At 48.9% G+C, this 25,207-nt stretch overlaps 1 protein-coding gene across 1 annotated transcript in view; it reads right to left on the reverse strand.

The window, feature by feature from the left end:
- The window catches only part of Gasp (Chitin binding Peritrophin-A domain-containing protein Gasp), a 29,980-nt gene extending 7,053 nt beyond the window's left edge, over positions 1-22,927 (reverse strand). Inside the window, exons 1-2 of the mRNA XM_084608910.1 lie at positions 22,742-22,927; positions 745-954 (exon numbers count right to left, since the gene is read on the reverse strand). Of these exons, the coding sequence (XP_084465036.1) occupies positions 745-954; positions 22,742-22,796 (265 nt within the window). The 5' untranslated portion in view covers positions 22,797-22,927. The remainder of the gene's footprint in view (positions 1-744; positions 955-22,741) is intronic.
- Between the last annotated feature and the right edge of the window lie 2,280 nt (positions 22,928-25,207).

Raw genomic sequence — 25,207 nt, forward strand, 5'->3', positions numbered from 1 at the left:
AGGGATCGAAGGCAGCTTTTGCTATATGCTCTTAGCTAACAGCATGCGCTGACACCTTACGGATGTAGGTATTTAATATGACGGTATGGTCAAAGTGTTTCCTCCTAGAGTGTGTGAACTGCTCGTTCTTCGGCAGTGCATGTTGAAACAAAAATTTCTTGACCCCGTACCCCCCGTATAACTTCAAAGCGTTTTTTTTTTTTTTTCTGGTCTGAATTTCTGGCTTCGGCAAATAGTTTACAAGCCTATCTTGTACTAAGTCCTGTTTCCTTCAATTCAGTGCAGCGTCTTGTCAGCCGGTGTCAGACTGACGCAGAGCACTCCAGCAATGGACTGCAGAAAATAAAACAAATACTAAAAACGCAACATCATAATGAAGCTTATGGTTTGCAAATAACAGTACTACGCCTTAATCCTCTCAAACGTATGCGCCTCTACTTTTCCCCGAGCATTGACTCTAGTACCCTGAAGTAGTAACGAAATGTCGCATTTTTTTTTTTTTTCCGAAGCAATATAAACCAACATAGCCCTGGCTCTATATACGAACCTTCCACCGACTATGCAGATGGCGGCATTAGGAAAGGAGACACATTATATTATTTCACATTTTTTTCACCTCGGTGGAGTGAGATCTATAAGACATTTTCAAATTAACAGCGGCAAGAACAACACATTCGTTATTGTCTGCAAACTTTCTATACCCTTCATGCTGCAGCTACTTATACCTTCATTGGGCCCTCTTACCAAGGTCCGTGCGGTCACCGCAGCTGACCGAGAATGGGTAGGCGCAGTTCTCTCTTAGCGGGTCGACGTCATCGAATACGAGTCCGTTGCCGCATGTCTTGAGGGAAGCCGTCCCATTACTGCAGGCGTAGTACTTGTCGCAACTTTTGTGGTGAGGGTAGAAGCCGAACTGGTCCGGACACTGGAAGTCATCGGCCTTCTGCCCAGCCGCTGCAGAAGCAAAAAAAGGAAAAAAAAAACAATAATGCTATAAGTGCTCATGCGGTCAGTGAAATGCGCTAGCCGCGAATTTATGTATATAGACTAGGTACAGTGAAGAAAGAATAAATACTCTTCACACATTTTAACTCCATTCCCCGCCGCTCCATTAGAGTACTGTAAATTCTTTGCTTCTCGTTAGCAATGTTCCAGCCGATTCCCTATGGTAACCTTCAAGATCGGTTTTGCTCTCAACCCTTCCCAGTGTTACGTATACTAAGTACCACACATTTCGACCCTCACGAGTCTGCGATATTGTAAACTTTTATCGCGGATCGATAAAAATTTTTGCTGGACTGTGAATAAAATGATGTTGAACAGCTTTCGCAACCATTTAATTGTTTCTTTTTCTTTTCTCCAATGTATTAAGAAATGTTACGGGCTTGTTCGCCTGCAGTTTCCGTAAGACGAACAAGTCTGAGAAATCTGATAACCTTCTCAGCGCGCGTGACCACGTCATATATGCTGCTAGGACTTCAAGACACCACAACGATTTGACTAAAACTTTGTTTACTTCACTCACAAGTAGAGTGTATTTATAAAATGTAATGTTTTGAAAACAAGGAGGCAAAACAATTTTCTTTCTTGATGGAACAGCGCAAAACATCGGGACAAGAGACAAGCGCTGACTTACAACTGGTTTTTATTTCGAAGAAACATAGCTTCTTATACCTTCATCACCCTCTCAAAAAACACATGCGTCGCAACCATATCGTTCAAGCGTCCACAAAAAAGCATAAGACACATAATCGCAGATATTTATAATCACATTTTTAACATGTCAAATTCTTTCTTTGTCAAAGCAACGGACGGTGTGCTGACACAATCGTCGCGCAGACTCGCTATCGAAGCTGCCTCGATTATTTCCCGGACTAGCTGGTCTTTGTGATTAGCCAAAGCTTTGCATTTTTGGAAAACCGGTGCAAAAACAAAAATGCAAAGCTTTGGCTAATCACAAAGACCAGCTAGTCCGGGAAATAATCGAGGCAGCTTCGATAGCGAGTCTGCGCGACGATTGTGTCAGCACACCGTCCGTTGCTTTGACAAAGAAAGAATTTGACATGTTAAAAATGTGATTATAAATATCTGCGATTATGTGTCTTATGCTTTTTTGTGGACGCTTGAACGATATGGTTGCGACGCATGTGTTTTTTGAGAGGGTGATGAAGGTATAAGAAGCAATGTTTCTTCGAAATAAAAACCAGTTGTAAGTCAGCGCTTGTCTCTTGTCCCGATGTTTTGCGCTGTTCCATCAAGAATGAATAACCAACATGCTCAAGCTGCTGTCCTGGCGGAAAACAATTTTGCAGCGTGGTACATACGCTGGCGAGGCTAGGTAGTTTCTGAGTTGCGCACTACGAGCAATCACTGCCTGCCCCATCCACACAAAAATTATACGTAGCCATTCATGTGAACTGTGCAAACTCCCTGCTCCAGAGGCACATTTTCCCCAAACCTTTCGTTTTGTTTTGAAGATAACTATTCGAATAGAAAGTCATGCGGGTTCCTTTAGACCACAGCATGTGGTTGAGGAAGATGAGATTGTAATTCTGTCTCTTAAGACACCTTTCCTGCCTTATATGACTATCTGGCGCTTATAACTCCACATTCTAGTTCATCTCTCATGATAACGCAATCAGATTAAGCGCGAACGTTATTACACAGAAACGAAGGTTGATTTTTGGCCGCGCGAAAAATCTGGCATTTTTTCCCTGTTTGCTATCATTCAAACAGACCCCTTAAAGTGTTGAAAACAATGAGTATTCAGCTATGAAGGGTTGGTGGACACTGCCTTCTGCGTAAAGAGCTTTCCTCCTGGCTTTCATCGTTGTTGCGTGAGTGTGTCTGCAGCAAAAAAAAAAAAAAAAGACTGCATGATGGCAGTGACTTTGTTGTTTCGAAGACGTCATGAACATGTTTTTTTTTTTTTTCTCCATCCCGAGCAAAAAGCAAAGAAAACTAGCTCACTTGCCACGATTTACCCCCTCCTGCTCTTTTACTCTAGACACCTACAGGAACAAAATTCCCTCGAAAGACATTACAAGTCTTCCAGAGTAAGTATGCTTTTTATGATCAGGATTCCGCTCTGCTCGGCCTCCGTGTTTCAAAATAAACACGTGAACGTCAGCGTACGCGGTGCTTTGGGCCAGATGTAAGCGCGAGCCGCTAGAGTGCGCAGAGTGCACAAAAGCCCAGTAAGCCAGCCTAGCGTTGAGAGAGGCAAAAGAAAATTGAAGCCAAATGGCGTAGTGCGCAAACGATCCGGAACGCGTGCTGATTTTTCTGTATGTTTTAGCAGCGTTTTGGAACGTTTTAGTCGAAGGCGTATTTTTAGCCTCCATGACGAGAATACACGTTGTTTTGCGGGTACCGTTGCTAGAGAGGTTTCACAACGCTACAGGCTTCGGCTTAGATACGCAACATTTCTTTGTCGCCTCTAAATGGCGTTCAATATGTGTGAGAATGGGAATTAGGCTGTTATTGAAAGCTTAGCATGTCTAACGCCGCATTGTGAAAACCAATTCGGCAGCCGACCCGAACGGCTAGCATGACTCGGTGCAACGCGGGCTTTACGGGCTCTAGGCTTCAGGTAGAGCCAAGCAGGCAAAGGAGGGTACAAACTCTTTTCGTGAAAAAAGAGACCACCCTCAACCGCAGCATCCTAGCAGGCCAAGGACGCCTACGCGCTGCGAGCAGACGCATCCGACCACCCACACCTAAGACTCTCCTCCGTGCCTACAGAGCTTGAAAGCCACCGGCAAACGTGCTGTTAAACCACAGTCAGATAAATGCGACTCCTGATTAGTCGAACGGGCTCGGCTTCATTTGCGCAAGACACTCCCGACGAGGGCAAGCACTACTGATTTTTTTTTTTTTGCCCAAGGCCACCGAACATCCAAAAATATCCATAATGATAACTGCGTGAATGCGGGACTAGGAGAGAAAGGAAACCGCGCCACAGATGGTCGCTATCATGTACAGTTACAAACAGCTTGGCTCATTCGCTGTCCGGGTGAACGTGATAATGATAATGAAAGTGGGGATGCGTTCGGCTGCAGCGCTAAACTTGGCTGGTTCCAACGGCGGGGTTGAATGAAAAAAAAAAAAAAATACATAGAATGTGCGTGTACTAAAACTCTATGCATTCGGATCCCTTCACCGGTTGAAAATTGATTCCGTCCTACCGTAAAGAAAAGATGCGCATAAAATAGACGCATTCCTTAAATGAATACACTCGGAAGTAAAAGGAGAAACCTCTCCCGCACACGTAGGCATATCGCTAGGGACATCCGGACCCAGATTTGGCACAGTGTTACAACGGTATAGCATAAATCGCTCTCAATGAAAGTACAATTTACTCGGACAGTCAGCAGCGGCCAGGTACTCAGCAGCGTATACGCCCCGTACCGCGCCGTGCACATCGTCTGGCGGCCGCCAGGGCGTGGGAGAAGTACGGTTCCCTGGCGAGTTTCTTTTCGCGGCGTCCTTCGGAGAATGCGAAACTCGTCGCGGCTCGCGAGAGCGGAGACGAGGCCATTTCCGGGGGGCACCGGCGCTGCCCCTCAGCGACGTCGCTTCGCGGCCCAAATGGGACGGCGCGTACCTCGGCGCTGCAGTTGCCACGCTCGCGTATGCATGATCTGCGCAGCTCAGCCTCAATCAGCGTGTGGTTTACAGCCCCGCTTTTCTTTTTGATCATAGCGCAACTGCCCCCTTCCCGCTATTTCTTCGCGTTGGTGCTAGTTTTTTCATTCATTTCTTTTTTTTTTTTTGTCGTGTTATAAGCGAGAGAATTACCGCACCGGTTAGTGCGGGCGCGCCTTCTAAGACCCTTCTCGTACTCCTGAAAGAGTGCGGCTACCTTGGTTCTGCTTTCTCTTAGTTATGCTCACTTGAGAGCATTTAATGGCCCCGATTTTTATATGCCTTTTATTTTCTTGCTTCTTGACCGTCCCAGGTACGGTCAAGTGGCGGCTACAACATTGTGCTTGCTCCATATAAGCTTATAAGACACGTCTTTTTGATCTTATCGGGCATTTTCAATAGTGTTTTTTCTTTTATCAGCCTTGTTTTAGAGATAAACTTTTCGATCCAGTGATCATAACGGCGCCCTGCCAAGCCACCCTAAATATTTTCATGCCGATGAGTCCTTTTCTTTACATATTCCCGAATGCTGGGACTTTCTCACCCGATTATTATCTCGTAATCGCGTACCGTAAGGAAAATGAGTCGGCTGTATAGTGAATATCGTGCGATACTATCACCTGATCACAATCAATAATGCTAGTTTAATTCCATGCCATCCTGTTAGAACAATCCTGAACGCCCTCCTCCCTTATCGCGTGCAACGAAGCCAGCCAACGAAGAATTTCATATGAAAACCGCGAGGAAACTTTAAAACTAATGGCAGGAGGGAAGCGAATGCTAAACAAAATTGAAAAACAGAAGAGAAAACTTGTAACCTGTTCGGCTTTCTTCTGTTTAAACGATCGCAAATGTGTGAAAGTTGCCAACTATTAACAGAGTAAGCAATTCTCCTTCAATTAAATAAATCAATCGTTAATATGCCGTAGGCAATCGGGTAAGTAGAGAACGAAGACACGGTAGCACTCGAGCTGAGAGCAGAGGACAGCTGGATCCTGCTTTTACGTCGACACTGCGCATGTAGACTGCAGCGCAATATACCCTATTCCTCATTACCAGCAAAATAAAGTAGTCAGTCCCTAAAATTTGTAAAGGAAGCCTGCTGCGTGTAAGTGTGAATCCACGACGATTTATCATACGCATCAGTAAACAAAGCGTACCAATGCAAAAGCGATCACCTAGACGCAAGGGATAGCAGGCGAGGACAGAACAGGCGCGAGACCCCTTGGTTTGCGTCACTGACACATGCACTGAGGTAGACCGTAGACAGCAAGCTTATCACAACAAGATCACGCCTGACCTCCAGGTTCGTGCGCGGATGCCCTCGTCTTGCGCTTCGATGCAGCGTTTCAGCGCGTCGTAGCGGGTTTGCACTGGACAGGCGCGCAGAGCAGCGCATCGATTAGTGGGCTAACCGACGTCCGTCCCCGATTAGCGCAGCCACGGCGAGCGCGTGTATCGTTTCCCGTTCCACTTGGACGCCAGCTTCCGCTGCTTCCTGTTCGCGTGGCACGAGCTGACGCGTGCCGCTGTCCTGAATAATTCATCGCCCGCAAGGAGGGAATGTCGGCCACACGAGACGAGCGCACCCGTCGTGTGACCCGCTGCGACATGCTTCTTCCGCCGCTGCTACCGAGCAGCGGGAAGGAGAAGAAATGCGCTGCAGACACAAATACGCGGCCCATTTGGCTTTGAACGGGACCCATATTTTACGCAGCCTTCGCTCTGCTCCCTTTGGGCGCGCTGCATGGGCCCCCGGAATTCTCGGAGCGAACCGGGACAGGCATCTGAGAACCGGCCCCTCGGACGGGCAGCCGCCGCGGGACTGCGCGCGACGGCCATGCAAGGTGGTGACCTCCTGCGCAGCTACCGAGCAGACAGTCTTGTGGAATTACATCTGTACTGCTGATTCCCGGGGGACATGTGTCGCCGTAGACTGCAGCCACACGCGGGCTCTCGAATGCGACCTGGAATACTCATCTCTTGAGTCTTCCGGCTCGGTAGATCTGTAAGATATGTGCTACCAAGTCCATGTAATCTACTGAACAGGCGTAGTGTGATTCTGGCGCACGGGAGGTAATGTATTTGGTACTGACGCATGCGTTGTAAAAATAAACGCAACAAGTGAAGGCAGGGAGGTATTGGAGCTGCGGCGTAGCGTCGTCGCATGGTCGGGAGCACCGACATGGGCTACCCCTGATTTCTCCATGGGCGGCAATATCTGCTATGACAGTTAAGCTATGAAATTAGTTGTTAGCTTTGATGCTTCGTGTTTTCAGATTGTGCGAACTACCCTGAACACAAATGGCATCAAAAGGCATCAATTTGTAAGCTGCGCGGAATTTAACTATTGGCCGTCTTGTGCGAAAGGCGTCTCCATGCGACCCTGTCCCGTGCCCTCTCTCTTACGTTTTATCATGGCAAATTCCACACACTTGAACCGTAACATCAAAAAGAGTGTAGTGCAGAAACGAGCAGGGCTTAGCGGTGACTAAGTACCTTGCTAATGTTGCCACATGAAAACTGGTCTTGACCAAGCAAAGACTAATGAAGCTGGCCAGTTGGCTAATCCTCCTGAAATATGCGTGCTACTCCAGCACGCGAGGACAGAAAGGTAACAAAGAATGCGCGCTTTTTCCGTCCGTCCTTAATGAATGCCAAGCTTAGATCTGGGTGATCAGTGCCGGCTGGTGGAAAGTACAAGGCAGACTTCTTTGTATTACAGCAGATAGGCGTTTCCTATCATCGGCAAAAAAGCACATTTTTGTCCAAATTTTTGCTCTGCTACATAAGCACGGCAACCTACGCTTCATATTGAGCTCTGGAGTATGGTACCGCAATTGCTATATTTCATTTCTCGAATGTCATCTGTAGCCGGATTTCATCTCGCTATTTCAATATTTCGGAGCTAGCAGTCTCAGCAACTACAAAGCCAATGGGAGGAAAAACTAAGTTCCGTTAGAAAATAGTTCTGCAGTACCCCCCGCCCCTCCTTAGAGCCTCTCTGTGCGGTGACAGAGCGTTCGCTTGTGCAGTCGGCTCTAAAATACTCCCAACCATTATAGCGTGCACAATGTTTCAACAGCGATGTGCCGTGGACCACGTGCTGAGCACGAGTATCTTCAGTCATCCCCTGCGCACGCCTTGGTGACTTGGGCGAGCTCAGAAAAACTACACCGCTTTGAGTACAAGAGGAAGAAATATGCCACAATATGCAGCTAATCCCGACTCAACTATAGTCGACAGTTTGGGTGGGGATTCATGCAATAATCGAGACGCTCTGCTCGTCAACGTAGAGTCTCAACCGTCACTACGTTTATATGCTACGATGAGGAATGTATGGGCCACTTTATGCTATCTGCAAATCATTACCTCTTGCACTTGGACCACTGCTTAATACCAGGCAATCGCGGACGTTGCCCCAAAATAAGCACTTTTACTCAAAAGACGAACCTGCAATGTTATGCGCTAAAGAGGAAACTGCAGCAGGAAAAAAAAATGTTTCCTTTGGCTGCTAAGAGCAACCTTTCACCTCTTCGTTCGCGTCTGCAAAGTGAGGCAGTCGAGAGTCGAAGTTCCCGCTTTAGAACCCACCATGAGGCATTATTGAGGCTGCTGCCGCGTCCGCTGTCGCAGCGACGTGCCTCGATTTCCAAAGGTCGCACGAGTTTCCATGGCCTCAGGGTTCGTCCAGACGCAGTTCTCTTCCTCCACTTACACCGCTTCCTGGCTTGAATGGACGCTGTTCCGGGGTCTCAGAACGGGCTCGCTATTTGTCTTTCGAGTGAATAGGCACCTCCAGCAAACTGCCGTCGCGCTGTCACTTTGTCCGAATAAAGTGCTCGAACGTGAACCGTTTGCGACCTACTTGAGGCGCCTCTTTCAACTCGATGAAAGCAACTTTTCTGCCCCTTCCTTACTGCACATGGGATATACTGTGGTGGTTAGAACAGAGAAAGTCCAATTCTGGTCGCGACTTTTTGACGCAGCGTTCTAAGTACCAAATAAACACTAGAAACGAAAGTTTGCCTTGCACTAACAAAACATCTTCGTCTATATCTCTTCTCTTCCTAATCACTGAGCGCATTCCTGGTCGCCAGATTCTGTGAATAAACTGCGGTTGGCGTGAAATATGGACACCTTCGTGTCTGCTTCTACCTATCGGTAAAACATTCGCTATTTTCATGCAGAGTGTCCACATGTATTGGAACTGACGTCAGCTTTAATGGTGTAAGCAGCGCATGCACTTCACGCAAAGTACAAGCTTCGCCCACTTCCCGCAACTGTGTTCGAGTGTTCGGGAACTTTGGCTGAGTATTTTTTTTTTTTTTTTTTGTAGACTCGTTGCTATGTCGGCATTGTGATTTTTCGAGTCCCGGGTTCTCAGCTTGCTTTACTGCTTCGACTGCGGGCAACGCCCTTTGCGAAGCCGCCTCTAGACCTCGAGCCACGCCCCTCGAAGAGCGCGCACCCGGGCACCGTCGACGGCACTGTACGGCGCAGAGCGGTCCTTCGTGCTGACGCCCTTGACTGCGCCTCGAAATGGGCGCTCCAGGAAAAGAAACAGCCCCAGGAAAAGTCCTCCGAATGCGATAACAACGTGCTCCCGTTGTTTTCGCGGAAAAGTAATCGAACAGGTTCCTTTTTTCTGGTTATCGCCTATTGCGCCGAAGCGGCGGTGCAGGCGCTTACCGCCGTAGCCGGAAATGGAACCGTAACAATCGGCGCCCGGTTGCGCGCGATTGAATGGCACCTTTCGCTTGAAGCCGAAGTATCGGGCTCAGCGCCCAGTACGGCGTGCATTATATGTATTTACTCCAAGAAAATGAAGATTAGTACGAAAAGTTGTGTATGTAAGTAGGTCGGCCAATTCGTTTTTTTACGCGCCGAGCCGAAGAGCTGCGAGACAAAAGCACTCCTTCCGTACGAACTGCAAGGAAAGAAGACTGGCGGGCGGATCACGGACAGTTCAACCTTCTACCTCAAAAGGCACAATGTTGTTCTTCGAGAACTGGACGGCGCCAGCTGAAGCGTTCTAAACAGTGTCACTGAAGCGGCCAGCACTTTTCTTAACACAGTCATTAACAAAAGCGCCGGAAAAACGCGACGTTAGGGCATTCGAATGCCGCTGCGGCAAATATATGTGCAATTTAGTATGAGGAGGCGAGACTGCGCTCACTGTATACGCCAGCAATGTCATTGCTGGCGTGTCCGAACTCCAATTTTTCTTTGTTTTGATCTCTAAGGTCCTTATCGCGGCAAAAACATAAGATGGATGAAATGACGAATATACGACTCCCCCATTTCAAATCACTAGAGATTTAGGGATTTACGTGTTGATTGCGCAGTGAGGGAAAGGTAGCAGACCAACGTGCGCGCAAAAGAAGAGCATCGACGCGCATCCCATGACATCCAAATGAGAGTCTCCTCGTATTAGCAGTGAGTTCACGCAGCTAGTGGACAGCCGAGTGGACGTGCAAAAGAGGAGAGAGATGTCGCGTCGCCGAGCCTTCTTTCGGTGGTCCCGTTCCCACGCGCCAGATCGAAGCGAACAGCAGAGTTAGCAAGAAAAGCAAGTCGTATCGCTTGACACGCCTCGCTTTCTATAGGCGTGTTTATGTCGATTATATATTGCTCTGGAGACCCTCGGAGCGCCAGGGAGAAAGGACGCACGGCTAGACGACACGCTGTATGTAGGTCCGTAGAAAGCGCTGCCTTTTCTGATTATGCCCTCGTTACCTCTATTCAAATTTTACCCGATGACTCTTAGTGATCTCCTAACTACGCTGTTAGTCGATCAATGTATCGCAGTTAATACCTCAAAGAGTATCGTGAATGATACAAGGCAAGGTGTTGTCATGTTCTGTATGTCCCAGGCATAGCCGAAACCGTGTACTCAGCTCAAGGTACTATCATCGAAACCGTCTTCAGTTAAGTGCGCCTTGCCCGCCATGCACACTTGTTCTCGCAGTACCCAACGTTCGCAAAAAAGCTATTGTTTCTGTTTCGACTGCTCAAAAAGAATGGGCAACGTACACGCAAGCTCCAGTGTCCTATGTTGGAAAACATGAAAACATTTGGGATGACTTCAATGCAATCTAACGGCTGTGCTGTTCAACCCCTGCAGCATTCAGAAGGTTCGCTCGAAAGAGCCGTCGGCCATCGGCCGGCACATTGACTGTTGTAATCTGAGCTTCCACTAATGCAGAGGTCACGTGCGCGAGGAACAGTTGTTGCTACTTTGCCAACGTTTTGCGTCAGATTTCCTGACTAATGCTGAAATTGTAAAACGACTAAAGCGGTGAATATAGAAAGGAGTAGAAAGGAATGGTTTATTTTTTAAACACTAAGACAGCTGGCACGTTCAACCTATTCGACAGAGCAAAAACGCTATCATCCTCTCCGATTATCGTCAAGAAAAGAATGGCCGCTTTCGTGGAGTGCGGGACGCGCCTTGGAATGGCAGGACAATGAAGAATGTTTCGGAAAAAGAAGCAAACGAGGAAGCAAGCCTCCCAAGAAGGTTTCACTGCCACGGCCATTGCGCCCGAGCTGGGCTATTACACTCAGTGGGTGTGCTGCACAGGCGCCTCCCCCTCTCCGTTTCTGGGCGATGGAGGCCATCGGTTGCCGGTGACGAAGGCCAGAAGAAACAGAACCCGTCGTTAGGAAGGTTGCCGCCGTTTCGTCTTGCCGTTGCCCCAAACGACGTATGCGCCGTTCGTCTTTGCAAAAATGGGTGCTTCGACTTGAGCGGGCCACAATACAAAGAAAGCTGTGAGCTGGTTTTCATTTCCAATGCTTCATTCTTTTACGACAACCAGACCTGGAAAGAACTTCAACAATAGCGAGTACACTGCTCCATAAATGTGCGGCGCTAAAGGGCTAGAAGAAATCTGGAGCAATGCGCTGCTAGCGCTACACGACACACATTTGAGGTGTTTACAGATGACACACAAGATGAGAAACGGTTCAACGGCTCAAATTATTTCCGAAAACAATTCAACAGCGCTAACGAGACTCTCCGCTGCAGCCGCGCACATAAATATACCCATTTGGAATAATCAAGTGATTGATCAATGATCATAGGTCACGCGCACTTGTTGCAAGAGCGCTCTATGTGCCGACAAACAAAGCTTTACAATATTCAACGCAGAAACAGAGCACCTAATTAGATTAACACACTCCACTCAAACGTAGTGCTCTCTACTACAGAAAGACAGCTATGAAAACTGGGTGTCATCTGAATCTTTTTATCGTTACCATGCGTGAGGACAGGACTCAAGAACAATGGAGAACCCTACAACGTGAGGTGCCCATTTCTGCACAATGCCATGCTAAAGAGTTCAAGTGGCCGAGCTGACTTCGCTGACGATAAAAATGAAAGCGTCTGCTATCCGCGTCACCTTTTGCAGCGGGCAGCTAGACTATACAGAGACACGATGGTGTCAAACCCTTGACCATAACTGAACCGTGCGATCAGCGACGACGTATGGCGAAAATCTGTGGCCGAGATCGAATGTTAATGACGCTGAATATTCTCGCAGGCGCGTCGACGAAGGCGGCCGTTGCGCCAGGCAAGGCCGGTCTCGCCCAGAACAAAGCGCGGCGGCTTTCCCCACCTGGCTGCGCCTGGCAATAAATCGCCGAGCAATCCGCGCAAACGATTCGGCGAGCCACTGCCGCTGGGCACGCCATAAATAGACGCCGCCGCCGTCGCGGTGGCAGACGCACGGGGGTCACACGGAGGGGTCGGGGCAGCCGCAAGCGATAAGTGGGCCAGCTACGACGCCGTCCAGGGGCTCGCGCCAGCCAGTTACGTGCAGCCCTTCGTAGGCTGTGCATGCGCTCCAGCCGCCCTATGAGCACTCAAACACTGTGGCGCACTCGCCTCGATCGAGCCGTGCGTTACCGCAGTGCAAGACTAGCATGCTTCCGGATGCTCTCAATGCGGTGAGAGTTTGAGGGCATCCCTGGCTGTGTCAATCACCGGTACAAATCCGCGCACTCATCCCCGCTGCACGGTGTCGACGCTATAATAGGACGGAGAGTGCATACCTTGAAAACGAAACCGGTCTCGCAGGCGGGGTTAAGAGCCGCGATTTCTATCCGCGCACGCTTCGTGGCGACGCTGGTTAGCCGACTCGGCGCTGACCGCGGAGGCCCGCGACGGCGCCATGACAAACGGCTGGATGCGAGGGCGCTCATTCATTTCGTGCGCTGTGTGAAGTGGTCGCAGTGTTCCTTCGCTAAACTGTTCGTGCGGACTCTGCGTTCAGCGTGGATGTGGGATAGTGCGTCCAACGGAGGTCACTAGTGTGTGACAAACGATGCTTCGTTAATCGGATCATGTGTATCCCCACCGTAGCAAGGAATCTGAGTGGCGCTGCGGTCCCGCGGAGTGTCAAATCGAACATTTATCATTGTGCTGTCCCTCGGGGATGGCGGGGATTCAGACTTGGAAAGTCGAGAACGACTCGCACAAAAGAAAGATCCATTTTACTCCAGTACGGTCGTACATTTTAACGGATGGCTTGCTTCGAGATAAAGCGACAACAAAGAACTTAGCAAAAAAAAAAAATCAAGGCACCTACTCCCCCTTCGCTTTGAGGACTGCTTCTCCCCTATTTTTTTTTTCTTTTCTTTTCTTTTGAAGGTACTGGAGAGGCGCTGAAAGCGAAAGGCAATCCATTCGCATTCTCTGCATTTTACGAACTTCTGATGGCATCCAGCATGAAAGCTGAGTCTGCTTTGAGCGTGAAGCTCATCAAGCGGGAGATGTAGACAGCTGCAATGAAGACATGAATTCGGACATAGTACTGCCACTAATGCTGTGAACTAGCCCGGCCGAGCCAGATTTGCGTATCTGCTTCTCCTATTTCCCCATCACACCCCCGCGCTAGCCTCCTATTTTGTTTTTTCTCCTTTAACAATGTTCACGGTTCTTGCTAACTTTACTTGATTCTGTTAGCGACACCACTCGCCCTCTCGTAGATTAGATGGATTACAAACAAACTAGTCAAAAAATGGATGATTAACTGCGCACGTAAGATGGCCGATCCCAAAAAAAGATGCGATTATGAATGTGCAATGCAGGCATCAGTATCTTGTGAGCGCCTCTCTCAAGGCGCCCAAAAACCTCGCGCTTGAACCTAAAGCGCCACATTAGCATCTGCAGCAATACCTTGAAGTGACAGTTGGAAAAAAAAAAGATAGTACATCCGACTCGGCCAGCAAGACACAGTTTTTAATCTGAGACGGGCAAGCAGACGCCTACAGCTTAATCCATGAGCCAGAAATCAAGGGCAAGCTAAAGACTCTGGAAAGTCGTCTCACGCGATCGCCTTCCATTTATGAATACAATATAATTTGCTGCAATATTCATATCTAATATATTAAGAAGTCTTCTTTTCTGAAAGTACGTGTAAACGTAGAATTTGTGGACGCTCCTGCTTGCGCATCGCCTTCCACCACTGGTGTGCACCAGGAGCTCGTCCCCTTAGCTGCTGCCTTTCTGAAAGTGGACCAATGCTCTTTTTCTTTTATATTGCCTGGCAGCATGCATTCTGCTACGAAAGTTGGATTTTCAACTTATGATTGAATTATTGTGGTTATGGTTAACAGGAATATTGAATTATGATTATGGCGAGTCATGCGTACTTTTATGATTGCTTTGTCTCCGACATAGACTCCGATAAGCGTCACAAATGTGGCCCGTACTCGCAAAGCCCTGTTCGAGAGTGAATTTGCCGCTGACCTATACCAGGGCGCGTCAGCATCGCCCGAGTATCTTCTGTCACAAGCGTTCGCGATAGAAAACAAACAAAGCGGTGCCTAGGTGCTCCGTTGCTGGGATGTCTTCATCGCGCTAGCACCTCGGTGGCAACAAAAACGCGCTTCAGTCGTCAACGGTTAATCATGGACGAATCACGGGTGTTTTGTTGCCGCCCAGGTACGAGAACGGCGACAAGAAATTCGAAGAGCGGTGCGCGTAGGCACCGCTTTGTTCGCGTTTTTTTTATTGCCCCTGCACTTGCTCGCTCGTGACCCAGCTTCTAAGGGCTGCAACTCAGCCGTGCTAACCGTGCGAGCTGGCTGCCCTCATAGCGGAAACGTGGCGCTGACGAGTTCGACGCTGACCCCGACGGAGAAAGCTGTCGGCGAGGTCTCGTTCCCCTTCTGACGAAGCTGACAAGGGGCCACGAAACGAGACCCCGCAATCGGCGCCCGCTCTGCGGCGGCTACCGGTCGCCGGGGAGTTGAGGGGCTAAAAAGGGGGCCGCCAACAAATTTGCCGTTTCTGTTCCCAGCGGGCGGCCGGCTACTCAGCCCGTTTCAGCGTGGCGTGCGTGCATTGCTTAGAGCGACCGCACTTGCACCTTCCAATGAACAGCCACTCGGCACAAATTGGCGAAGAAGGCACAGACGCTGATTCCAGTTGTATCAAACTGTTCTGAGCAAAGAGTTAAAATAAGAGAGAGCTCGAGACAAACTGAGAAATGGTGAAGAAATGAGGCCATCGTTTGGACGTCGTCACTGTCACTTCAGCTCACAGCGGAGCGCACTCATAGGGAAACAGATAGCTGCAGCTGTATAGGCAGTAGGCGCTGGAGAAGCGCATAAAGAGAAATTTTGAAAATAAGAAGACCGAGAACTTTTGTATGACTATGGAGGACGAGCCTGAGTGTAAAAACGGAAATATCGCGCTTCCCAAAAAGACTGCATTCTTCGACATTGCACGAATGCAGATGGGAAAGCACACTGTCACCTTGAAGGTCTTCTGAAATCTGTTCCAATGCCGACACTCATCACGCCCTGTTTGATTGCCTTAGTCACTGGGCATTTCAGAAGAGAGTCACTCATAAGCAGGTCCAAGGTTTAACGACGCCTGGAGAAAAATACTGCCGTGCTTTGATTCCTATAAGCGACTTTCTCCAAACATAACCTGCATCGCGGTTTCAACCGACATCGTTCATCATACATAAGAATAAGAGTTTCGAAGCCGCCAGCACTTCTTAGATGGGCTCTCTGCTGGCCCACAAAGCCCGACTAGCCAAAACCGATCTTGCGGGTAATGCTGGAGGGAGCAACTATTGGGCCCCAAGAGCAAGAGGCCTCCAATTCAGTAGCATAACCTAATATCTATTAAATAATGTTTTCCCTTCTCCTTCTCCTAATTCGGATGCTGATGCTTCCGACCGACTGCAACTGCGAATGAGTACTTTAGACTACCATGCGTCCGACCCGCCTTCTATTCTCGGTCTCTATATCCCTCTCTCCTTTATGATTGCCCATGGCGCCCTTTCAATTCACCCTCTCCCTTACTGCCACGCTCAGCCTCTCGCCTCTTCACGTCTCTCACTGCGCCTTTCCACCTTTTCATTGCTTGCCACGTGTGGATTCACCAACGACGTCAGATAAGGCACTTCGTTCATATACGGGGGTCCTAAAGGTATGCATTAAAACATAATCGGAAAGACCATATCTCCTTGGGGTCACAAGCATTCACATTGGCGGCACGAACTTCGGCAAAGCGAAGCGCCTCTTACCAATGGGAAGGGGCACACCGGCCCACTTTCCGGTACGAACCTTAGGTAACGGAGGAACGGTAGATCAGGATGTGTGGCTGAAATCGCCGGCAGTCTCTCCTATTCCCGGCTCTCTGACCAGAAGGGACGGCGCAACCGAAGTTCTTTGTTACTGTCATTATAAAATATTGAGAGTTGACAGCGCACTGCTAATGAGGAAAACCGTCATGTGCTTCGTTACAGGGTCACAATTTGCAGATCAACTGTGATGCCGTAGCGAGTAAAAAAAGGGACTGTCACACAGCTGGAACACACCTCCAAAGATCCCAATCAACTCCATTGTGAGTTATTTGGTGATCCCAATCAAAGCGCATAAGCGGATATCCGATGCCATAAAAAGCACATTGCACGCAGCGCTGCATAAACGGCTTCCAATAGAAAAGATATCACGTGACCGCTCATTGCTTTCCTCTGCGGTGTCAAGCATCGTTGTCCCAGCGCTGTAGATACTGTGTGAATCTACCCTGGGGCGGACTGAGGCTCCTCCTGAACCCTTGTTAAATGTGTTTTGAGATGTGCGATGGAGATGCTTTGAAGCTAGTACTTGTAAGCAACGTCTTTCCGGCATTTTGCATGCTCATATCTTAGGTGGGAGGAAGCCAAAGGAAAAAGTAAACATAAAATTGCGTGCTTTAACAGCCTATGACACAACGGGCTCAAATCATGTTAACGTAATGAGGCAAAAAATAATTAAGTATGACCTACAACCGAAGAAACAAGCAGTTACACCTCAAAAGCCCGCTGACTAAGAAGCATGCCTTCCTTCCGCATGCCAGCACGGTCATGTAATGAACTAAAGTACCATGTAAACACGGGATCATCCGCTCTCAACAGCCGTTACAAATCCCGTTAGTGGTAAAGAATGGCGTTGTCGAAACAATAACTTACATCAATGATTTTTGCGTTTAACGCTTCGGGATGATCTGTAAATGGTGCAATATTCAAGTGGTGAATTTTGCGCAAACCAACGATCATGCAAAGAGCGCGCTATAGCAGCGGGAACAGTGCAGCGACCTTCCACCACGACACCATGAAAAACCGGGTCCGCGGCGCGCATTGCGGACGCATTCGCGCAGTTCGCAGGCATGGCGCGCCGTTGACGCCCCGCCCACGCCGCTCAGGGCAGACGACGCCTCGTGGGTAGAAGAAACGGGACCCATCTTTCTTCCACACACGCCCGCTCAAGCCAGTACAGCTTCGGGAGCTATGATCGCTCAAGGCAAACCAGTTTGGTTCGGGAGAACCACGTGGCAGGGGCGGCCCTAACTTGTCGCGCCCGCACGCGGAGACAGGTGCGAATATTCGAAACTTTCGAATCTCGAATTGAGTGATTGTTGCACTCGACTCGAAACATGGGAGGCCAGACGCGCCAGGAATGTTGAAGAATTTCGAATAGCGCACCGCCCGGATATGAGCCTCGCAGCGCGATGCTGGGCAGCGTCGAGTCAAGGTGAAGCGATCGATGTCTTTATATAGGTACTGGTCGTGCTCGCTGCGTCGTGTGTATTCTCCGCGTTGCAGCCAGCTTAACGTGACTGCAAAGAAGAAACCACAATTTCAACGAGCGCGAATGCGACGGCTGCCAATGAAACGCGGCACTGCGAGCAAGTGTAATCGGATTCAAGAGAACATCTGTCAATATCCAAGATTTGGTGGAAACCATGTCAGTTGATGTTGCTGAGAAGAAGACATCGTAGAGGACGTCAAAAGCACATCCTCCCGCGCTTAAACAAACGTTAGCCTGTCGTTCCTAATATCAAACACTCTGTCTAATTGCCCCTGCTGCTTCTCTAATAAATCTAATTTAAGCGTCGGTTCCCTGAATTACACCACCTCTGATTGATATAAGCTAGGAAATATTCATTCCCATCTTTCACTACAAAGGAATGCTGCTTTCACATGTTTCACATGCTACCGTTATAATTTCTTGTGTATAGCTCGTTGTGCTCTCCTCTGCTTCATTTAGGCTTACAAGCATTGATAAAAACATAAGCCTGGCAGGTGATTTTTTTTACCTGTGTTAATTTTTAGCAGGCGCTTTAATGGGCTTGTCTCGTGGTTTAGTTTTAGGCGCTGTATGTGCTGTCATCCTTGAGTGAGCAGCGCCCAGTTGGAACTAAGATGGAACGAAGATTGGAATTTTAATAGCTTATAGTACAGCAAAAGCGAAAAAAAAAAAAAACAGCTGCCCTTAACACTGCCATTACATATACTCACACCAAAAGCAACCGCCTAGAAGTGATACAGGTGAGCGGGTTGTTGTCATGACGTCTTAGGGTTCATTCGAAGGCATGTACTTTAGCTGAATGTTTTATTTGTGTGCCTTTTGGTCTCAAGTTGAGTGCCTTTTACAGCGCCCTCCGAAAAAGCTGCTATCTTAAAACCAGATTTTAAAGCGAAGCGTTTCTGCTCCTAGCTGCGAAAGGAGGTTGTTTATATCCTGGCCTTAACTATATGGCGAAGTACCTCCTCGACACTCAGGAGCCGTTTGTTGGTGTCACAAAAAAAAAAAAAACTCCCTCCCACGTAGATAAAAACCTTGCTTGCCGAGAACACATGACCTGCCCCTGCTATAATAAAACTGTTAACAAGGAAATCCTCCAGAAGGTGTTTTACCCCAGGTATTACCAAACCCACTTTGCAGTATTTCGCATAATGAAGATTTATATAGAAAGAGCACTGCTTGGAGCGAACGGTAAGAGAAGCCAAGTCGCCCACCTCTCTCAATCCTTCCGGAGAATTGCCGCTCCCAGGGCGAGATCTGACAGCCGCTTCAGTGGAGGCCGCGACAAGCAGCACTTAGCCTCACAGTCCACTGATTATCGGGCACACCGCGGACGTTAAATAATGAAGCCAACGGCCGCTCGCACGGTGCGCGCCTTGTTGCCAGTGCCGGTCCCGGAAGGCAGGCAGTGCGCACCCGTGGGACGTGTGTGCGCAGCTCCAACAGTATCGGACGACGGCAGCGAAAGGACACGGGCGCCGCAGCCACCGCTCAAAGGTGCGCTGCCGGGAGGGCGCGTAGCGCCTCGAAGGTGGCTGTTCCTTTCCTCAAGCGACTCCTGCTGCGAGCTGATGGCTGCGCAAAGAATCAATCGCTGCACCTGCCCTGCTGTCTAGCCTAGGCGTGTACGCAGTCGGATTAAAAAGGCAGCCTTGGAAAAAAGAGTAAAGGAATTCAGTTGGACTCCCCGCTCAACGGTGCACTCGAAGACCACAGCTGTGGCGGTAGAGCGCAGAGACAACTCTAATGGAACAATGTAATGCTATATTGCAATGGCGCTCCCTCCACACTCTCGTAGACCGCGTTGGGATGTCCTGGTTGGTGTTGTTGCATGTCTTTGACAGCCAACGTCTCTCTCGCGAGCCAGTACGCCCCACGCACTTAACGGATGATCACGAGATTCTCATCGCAGAGACGCTGTTTTTGAGCCTCGGTTTCTGCGCGCCACAACGCAATGCTACTGGCAATACTAGAAACTGATCGGTGACTATCAGTAGTTTTAAGCAGCAACGCGCAGTAATTAAGATGCAGAACCAACTGGCCACTGTTTCACCAATGTTGCATTCCTGCAAATTTCCTAAGAGTGTGTTGCTCTGAAGGAAGAAATTAACCACTTTATATACATTCTGACGTTCGCTGAAGTAATGCATCTTTGTTTAATTCTTACCGAAGCCTTTTCTGCCGACGCAGGCATAGCCCACCATCCGCGCTACTTCGCGCTTTAATGGCAAACGTAAAATGAAGGCGAGGATAACCTGCACAAGGGGTGAGCTGTTAGCTTCCAACGCGCCTATGTATGCTTACGCAAGGATACAAACCTAGCTGCGGTATTTTATCAGCCGCTACTTGCGGGCCACATTTTTAACAACTCTTCGATTCGAAATACTGTTCCTTCACTATGAGCAGCTTCTATATCTAGCATCTGTCAAGACGCCAGTGCTATTCGCGGCTTTATCAAACCCACCGCCCATCTGTGGACACATAATTTATAAACAAGCAAACAGAAGATGTGGACCCAGAAGACGCTTCTTTTGACGTTTTGTAAAGTGGCTGGTGTTCGAAGAAACGAAGTTTTAGCACACGCAAATGCCAGTCCTGTCACAGCGCCGGGCGTAATTGCTGCTGAAGTGGCACGGAGGCTGATCAAATAGAAAACGGTAAATTTAGCCGCTAAGAAAGCACGTTCCGGGCAGTAATAACTTATTGTGGGAAAAACATCACTGTAAGTAAATAGTGCCTTAATTAACAGTTTATTACATCATTAAATTTTGTAGATGTTATGCCCACTAATGATTAACATTTTCACAAGTGCCTGTGGCTTTGGTGATTTGTTCACTGCCCCAAACACAGTAAGCAAATAAGTAGAGAAACACATTACATTATTTCAGTGCAAACACGGCCCAGGTTAAATGAAAAATTTGTAAGGTGAACAATGAGTAAGAAGCAGAAGGCAGCAGAAGTAGGCTAACCTGCTCAGTATGTGTGTGTACTCATTCTAGCAAAGGGGACACTAGCGCCGTGACGTGCCGGCATATAATAGGGAATGTCCCAGCAGGTGATCCTTTCCTGGTTTCCATATTTTATGGCGAGGTGCATGCCGGAAAGCGACATTGTGCAGGAAGAGATGGCGTTCACAACAATTTGTGAATTCTCTCATCTAGAAGGTAAAGCTATTCAGAATGGAGTCAACATGAACCTGGCAGGCGCACTTCAAGAACCGCTTCGCGCCTCAGTTCACCTAAAAAGAACAGTGAGAGCAGGGCATGCGAACGAGCACTCTTCCCACTTTCTAAGCTCAGAAAACCTCGTCAGCGACTCGTAAGCGAGAACGACAATGACATCGCGAACATTCTAATGTCACATTTTCCGTAACGTTAGCAGCTCGAAATCAGGTGTAATGAATGCTTGCTTCAAGGTAGCATGAGTAGAAAAAACAGTGTCAAGGCAAAGTAAAGGACGAAATCACTTGCGAAAACCACAATGCAATTAACTTCACTTAGCATGCCATGCAACCATATTAAATTCATGTCACACGCAAGCAGTGTGCCACGGTAAGTGCCGAGCATACTGTGAGCTCCTAGGCACCGGTCGCGTCTGCGGTGCTGGACGATAGGCGCGGGCAAAAATTCAGACAAAAAGAAAAAACAAATTAGTGTTCGGCTTGTCCGCACAGCGCTATTGGATAATGTTGCAGTCAGTAATGGCCAGTACGTTGTTGGAATAAATGTAAAACTATCCGATTGTATTTGCGATAATAAAACTTGCATATGATGCAGTGATCAATGTCTCGATTACACGAGTATTAGACAACCTGTTTACTCGAACGCACATCACAGCGCTTGATAACGGCCCTTCCACGCTCTCAAGGCTAAGCAGATCGCTCTGAAGATGTCTGGTACGGAGTGCGGGAGTTCAAAAGCGACCTCTTCAAATCAGACTTTCAATCTCCAGAGACGTAGGACGTTAGACTGCAAGGTTTCGGGGTGTTCCTGAGTGCTTTCCAATAGCTTACATAAAAGGAAAACAAGCGCGATGTCTACAGACAAAAAGACAGAGGCGTGCAGTTCAGTTTGACATGCGCTGCGGCCTGCCACAGATTCAACCCACGGCACAGCTTGGCTGTAATATCAAGTATACATCAAGAGCTTTGTTTCCAGTACTGAAGGTTGTACAATAATTACCGGCCTGGAGTACGTTGTATACGCAAATCCAGCTAGAAAATGCGTTGAACGTATAAATAAAATGGCCAAGAACGTTCGCGAATCCGATCATGTCGCATTATAAAGACTCCAGCCAGCTCTACCGAGCTGTGGAGCTCTGGTTGCCTTTAGATTGCCCTACGAGTTTCTGACGCATCACCAGCTAGGTGGCATATGGTGACACCTGTTTGTATCAGCTCGCTGCATGATTGGAGAAGCCTTGAAAGCCGACTTCGTCTCATATCCTGGGTCCTTGTCTGCCAGACGCATCCTCGGTACCAAGCACAGCATCAAGAGCGAAGAAGACATCCAACCACACAACCTTGCATAAGGCGGGCTACCAGGCGTCTCCTGGCGGTATCCCTTCCCTCTCAGAGACGCCTGGCTTGCCATCGAACATTTGCCACAACCTTCAGAGAGCGGAACCTCTGGACGTCACCAGAACCTTACACGGCCTGGAAGATAGTTTTCCCGGCATGATTCCGCGCAGTATTTCAAACCACAGTAAGAGCTCGGCATGAAGCACGCCACCCCCTCCCCCCCCTCCCAGTGTATGGGCAAAGGAGCTGTATGTTTAGGCCCAGTTTTTCTTTTTCTGTACCTTGACCATTGAAAAATCACACCAACCTAAGCATCACGGTAGTCAAAGACTGCGAGAACGACTGAAAGAACGGAAGCACTCCATGCTTTTGGCAGCGCATGGCACCTTTTCAATGCACACACTCCCGCTGCTGACCACGCACTGCCGCGCTGAGGTCCCCAAAGAAGCCACGAGTGCCACGGCGCCATTGGTGGCGACTCACCGTACGAGGCGGCCGCAAGGAGAGCGCAGAGGAGCGAGAGCAGCGGCATCCCCATGGCAGCAGGTCGAGTCGTCTGAGCGTAAGTGCACTGGGCGCCGCGGCGTTGGCCGCCTTTTCATACCGGTTCACTTTCCGACTTAGCCTCAAAACCAGGACAGCGCCGCCTCGAGGGGCCGGTCACGTTCGCCCCCACACGCTCGTTTTTCCCGCTCCCCAGGAATGCCAACCAAAGCAACAGCAGCCAGCGTTGTCGCAGCAACGTGCCGGCAGAGGCAGCGATCAGGTCCCGCGATAGCGCGTCGGCGGACGCCTACGGCCTTTGGCCAACGGAACACGCATTCGCCCTCGTCAAATGCCACCACCTTGGAGACACGTGCTGGCGCGGATGCGCGGAAACAACGGCGCGTGGGGCGTGAGCGGTGAAAGCGCCGCGACGATGACGCATAGCCTGGCGAGCTCTGCGCCGAGATTTTCGCTGTGGCGTCTCCTGCCACGGAAGCGTCGTTTCTGCCAAAGGAAGGTACACACTTTGGTTGGACCGTTGTCACGGGACTAGTCATGACTGTGTGTGATTGCATCGGCTCACTTCGTGCCACCTGAGAAGTGCCCCAGTGGGTTGTGGAATCAACTTACGCTCATTGGCTCGCTTATTCGTTAAACCTCCAGGCAAGCGCGCCACGCAGCCTTCGAGTAAGAGCACGCAACTCCTTGGTGTTAGAGCTCGCGCCCTACCTAGGGAATGCGTCGGAACACGGACATATACCGAGAGGGTTGTGGCACTACTGCTTCATAGCTGCCTCATGAAGGCAGTGTAACGGCAAACAGGATTTTTACCGGTCAGTTTCCTCTGCGTCCTTAGCGAACGCTGCCAGATCGTGGAAGTATGCGCGCACTTAGTGTGAGTCATCTTGCGCGTTGTGTGCTGCTCAGGGCATTCTCGGAGCTGCTGTCAGGAAGGAAATTAGCTCTCGAGAAATGATGGCTGTCGAGAGCGCGACGTGAATTAATAAAAGATAACACAGCTGGTTGTAAGGTTACTGAAATGTGGGTTTGCTTCATTGAGCTCTTATTCAGTAGGCAATAACTGAATGGTTTTTGTTTTCTTTTAGCTCTGTCGGACTGCGGTTACCGGCGATATGACGGCAAGACCAGGCCTTTTTCAGTTAGGGATGTTCAGTAATGGACTCTTTAATGTCATTTGCGTACTGTGCACAAACACTACCTCTTTCCAGTTTCACGAGTGACGAAGGGTACTCTATGCTTACAGACGGAGCAACGATGTTTTTGGCACAGGCTTTTGTCCTTCACGGGGTCCGCTCCTCATCTCTCGCCTTCCGGAGATTCTTCAAGAGACTTCGCGCAGCATACCGCACGTACGGATTATCGTGTTTCACAGACCGACGGCTAAATGCCGGAGCGTCAGCCAGGCACTCGGGCAGCTTCCGTGTGGCTGTAGGGATCGCGTATCACGCGCGAGTGCCGATTATTGCAGCTGCTTTTCCAACGTAGCACTCTGGAGGCCGCAACAGAAGTTGGAGAAGGCGGCCGGAAAGGGAAATGCAGTGAAGAGCGCACTAGTTTCTTTTGCGAGTTCTTTTGATGAGCGGCCCCGGCCGGACGTTCACGACTGCCTCTTTGGAAATAGTCAATTGCGAACATCTACTGCGTCGGGCTGGTCATGGGAAGTTGCCGCCTCTTCTCATTGCTCGATGGCTTTATCTGGCCGCCCGCGGAATTCATAAGGCCATTCTTGGCTGTAATCATAAGCGAGATGACAGGTCGGTGATGCTCGGTACGACGCAAGTACGCACACGCATGGAGATCTGGGGTTCCACTTGTTTGTCGGCAGCGCTAGAGAGTAAGATCGTCTGCATCTGCCAGGTCACATGTTGTTCTTTCAATTGTAACGCGAATTGAGTTCTGCTCGGGAGTATGACGTCATATATCTTCTAGTAGAATGACCTTTCGTTGTCCTTCTGTTTGAGCCACTGCTCGAATGCACGAGAATAATGTGGTCAGTGTCATCAAGAACAACCATAACTACGCCATAAGACAAGACTCTACTCCTCTTACGAGGAATCAGTGCCAATAAGCAATGCCATATCAATTCTTGGGTGTATATCAAGTTAAAGGAACCAGAGCGCCTAGACATAGAAATTTTATGGGCGCTTAGACATTGGAATTAGTATTTTACGTTGTCGAACCTCAAGGCGGTGAAAACGTTTCCGTGTAAACGGTGGCCTTGTATATGCAGGGCCCATGATGCAGATTTCTACGTTGATTTTAGTCAAGTGTATTTTTATACTCATGTCATGTGTCCTTCGGTATAATAATATAGTCTACAAAGGTATGCTAATAGTATATGCAAGAGAGTAAAGGCCCAGTCAAGAAGATATTGAAAAAGTACGTTTCCAAAAACATGTACACGACCGAGGATTCGGTGGAGAAGCCGACAAACAGGATTCA

This window comes from Amblyomma maculatum, chromosome 7 (genome assembly GCF_055883805.1).
Source record: "Amblyomma maculatum isolate TAMU_Amacu chromosome 7, ASM5588380v1, whole genome shotgun sequence".
Classification (NCBI taxonomy): Eukaryota; Metazoa; Arthropoda; class Arachnida; order Ixodida; family Ixodidae; genus Amblyomma; species Amblyomma maculatum.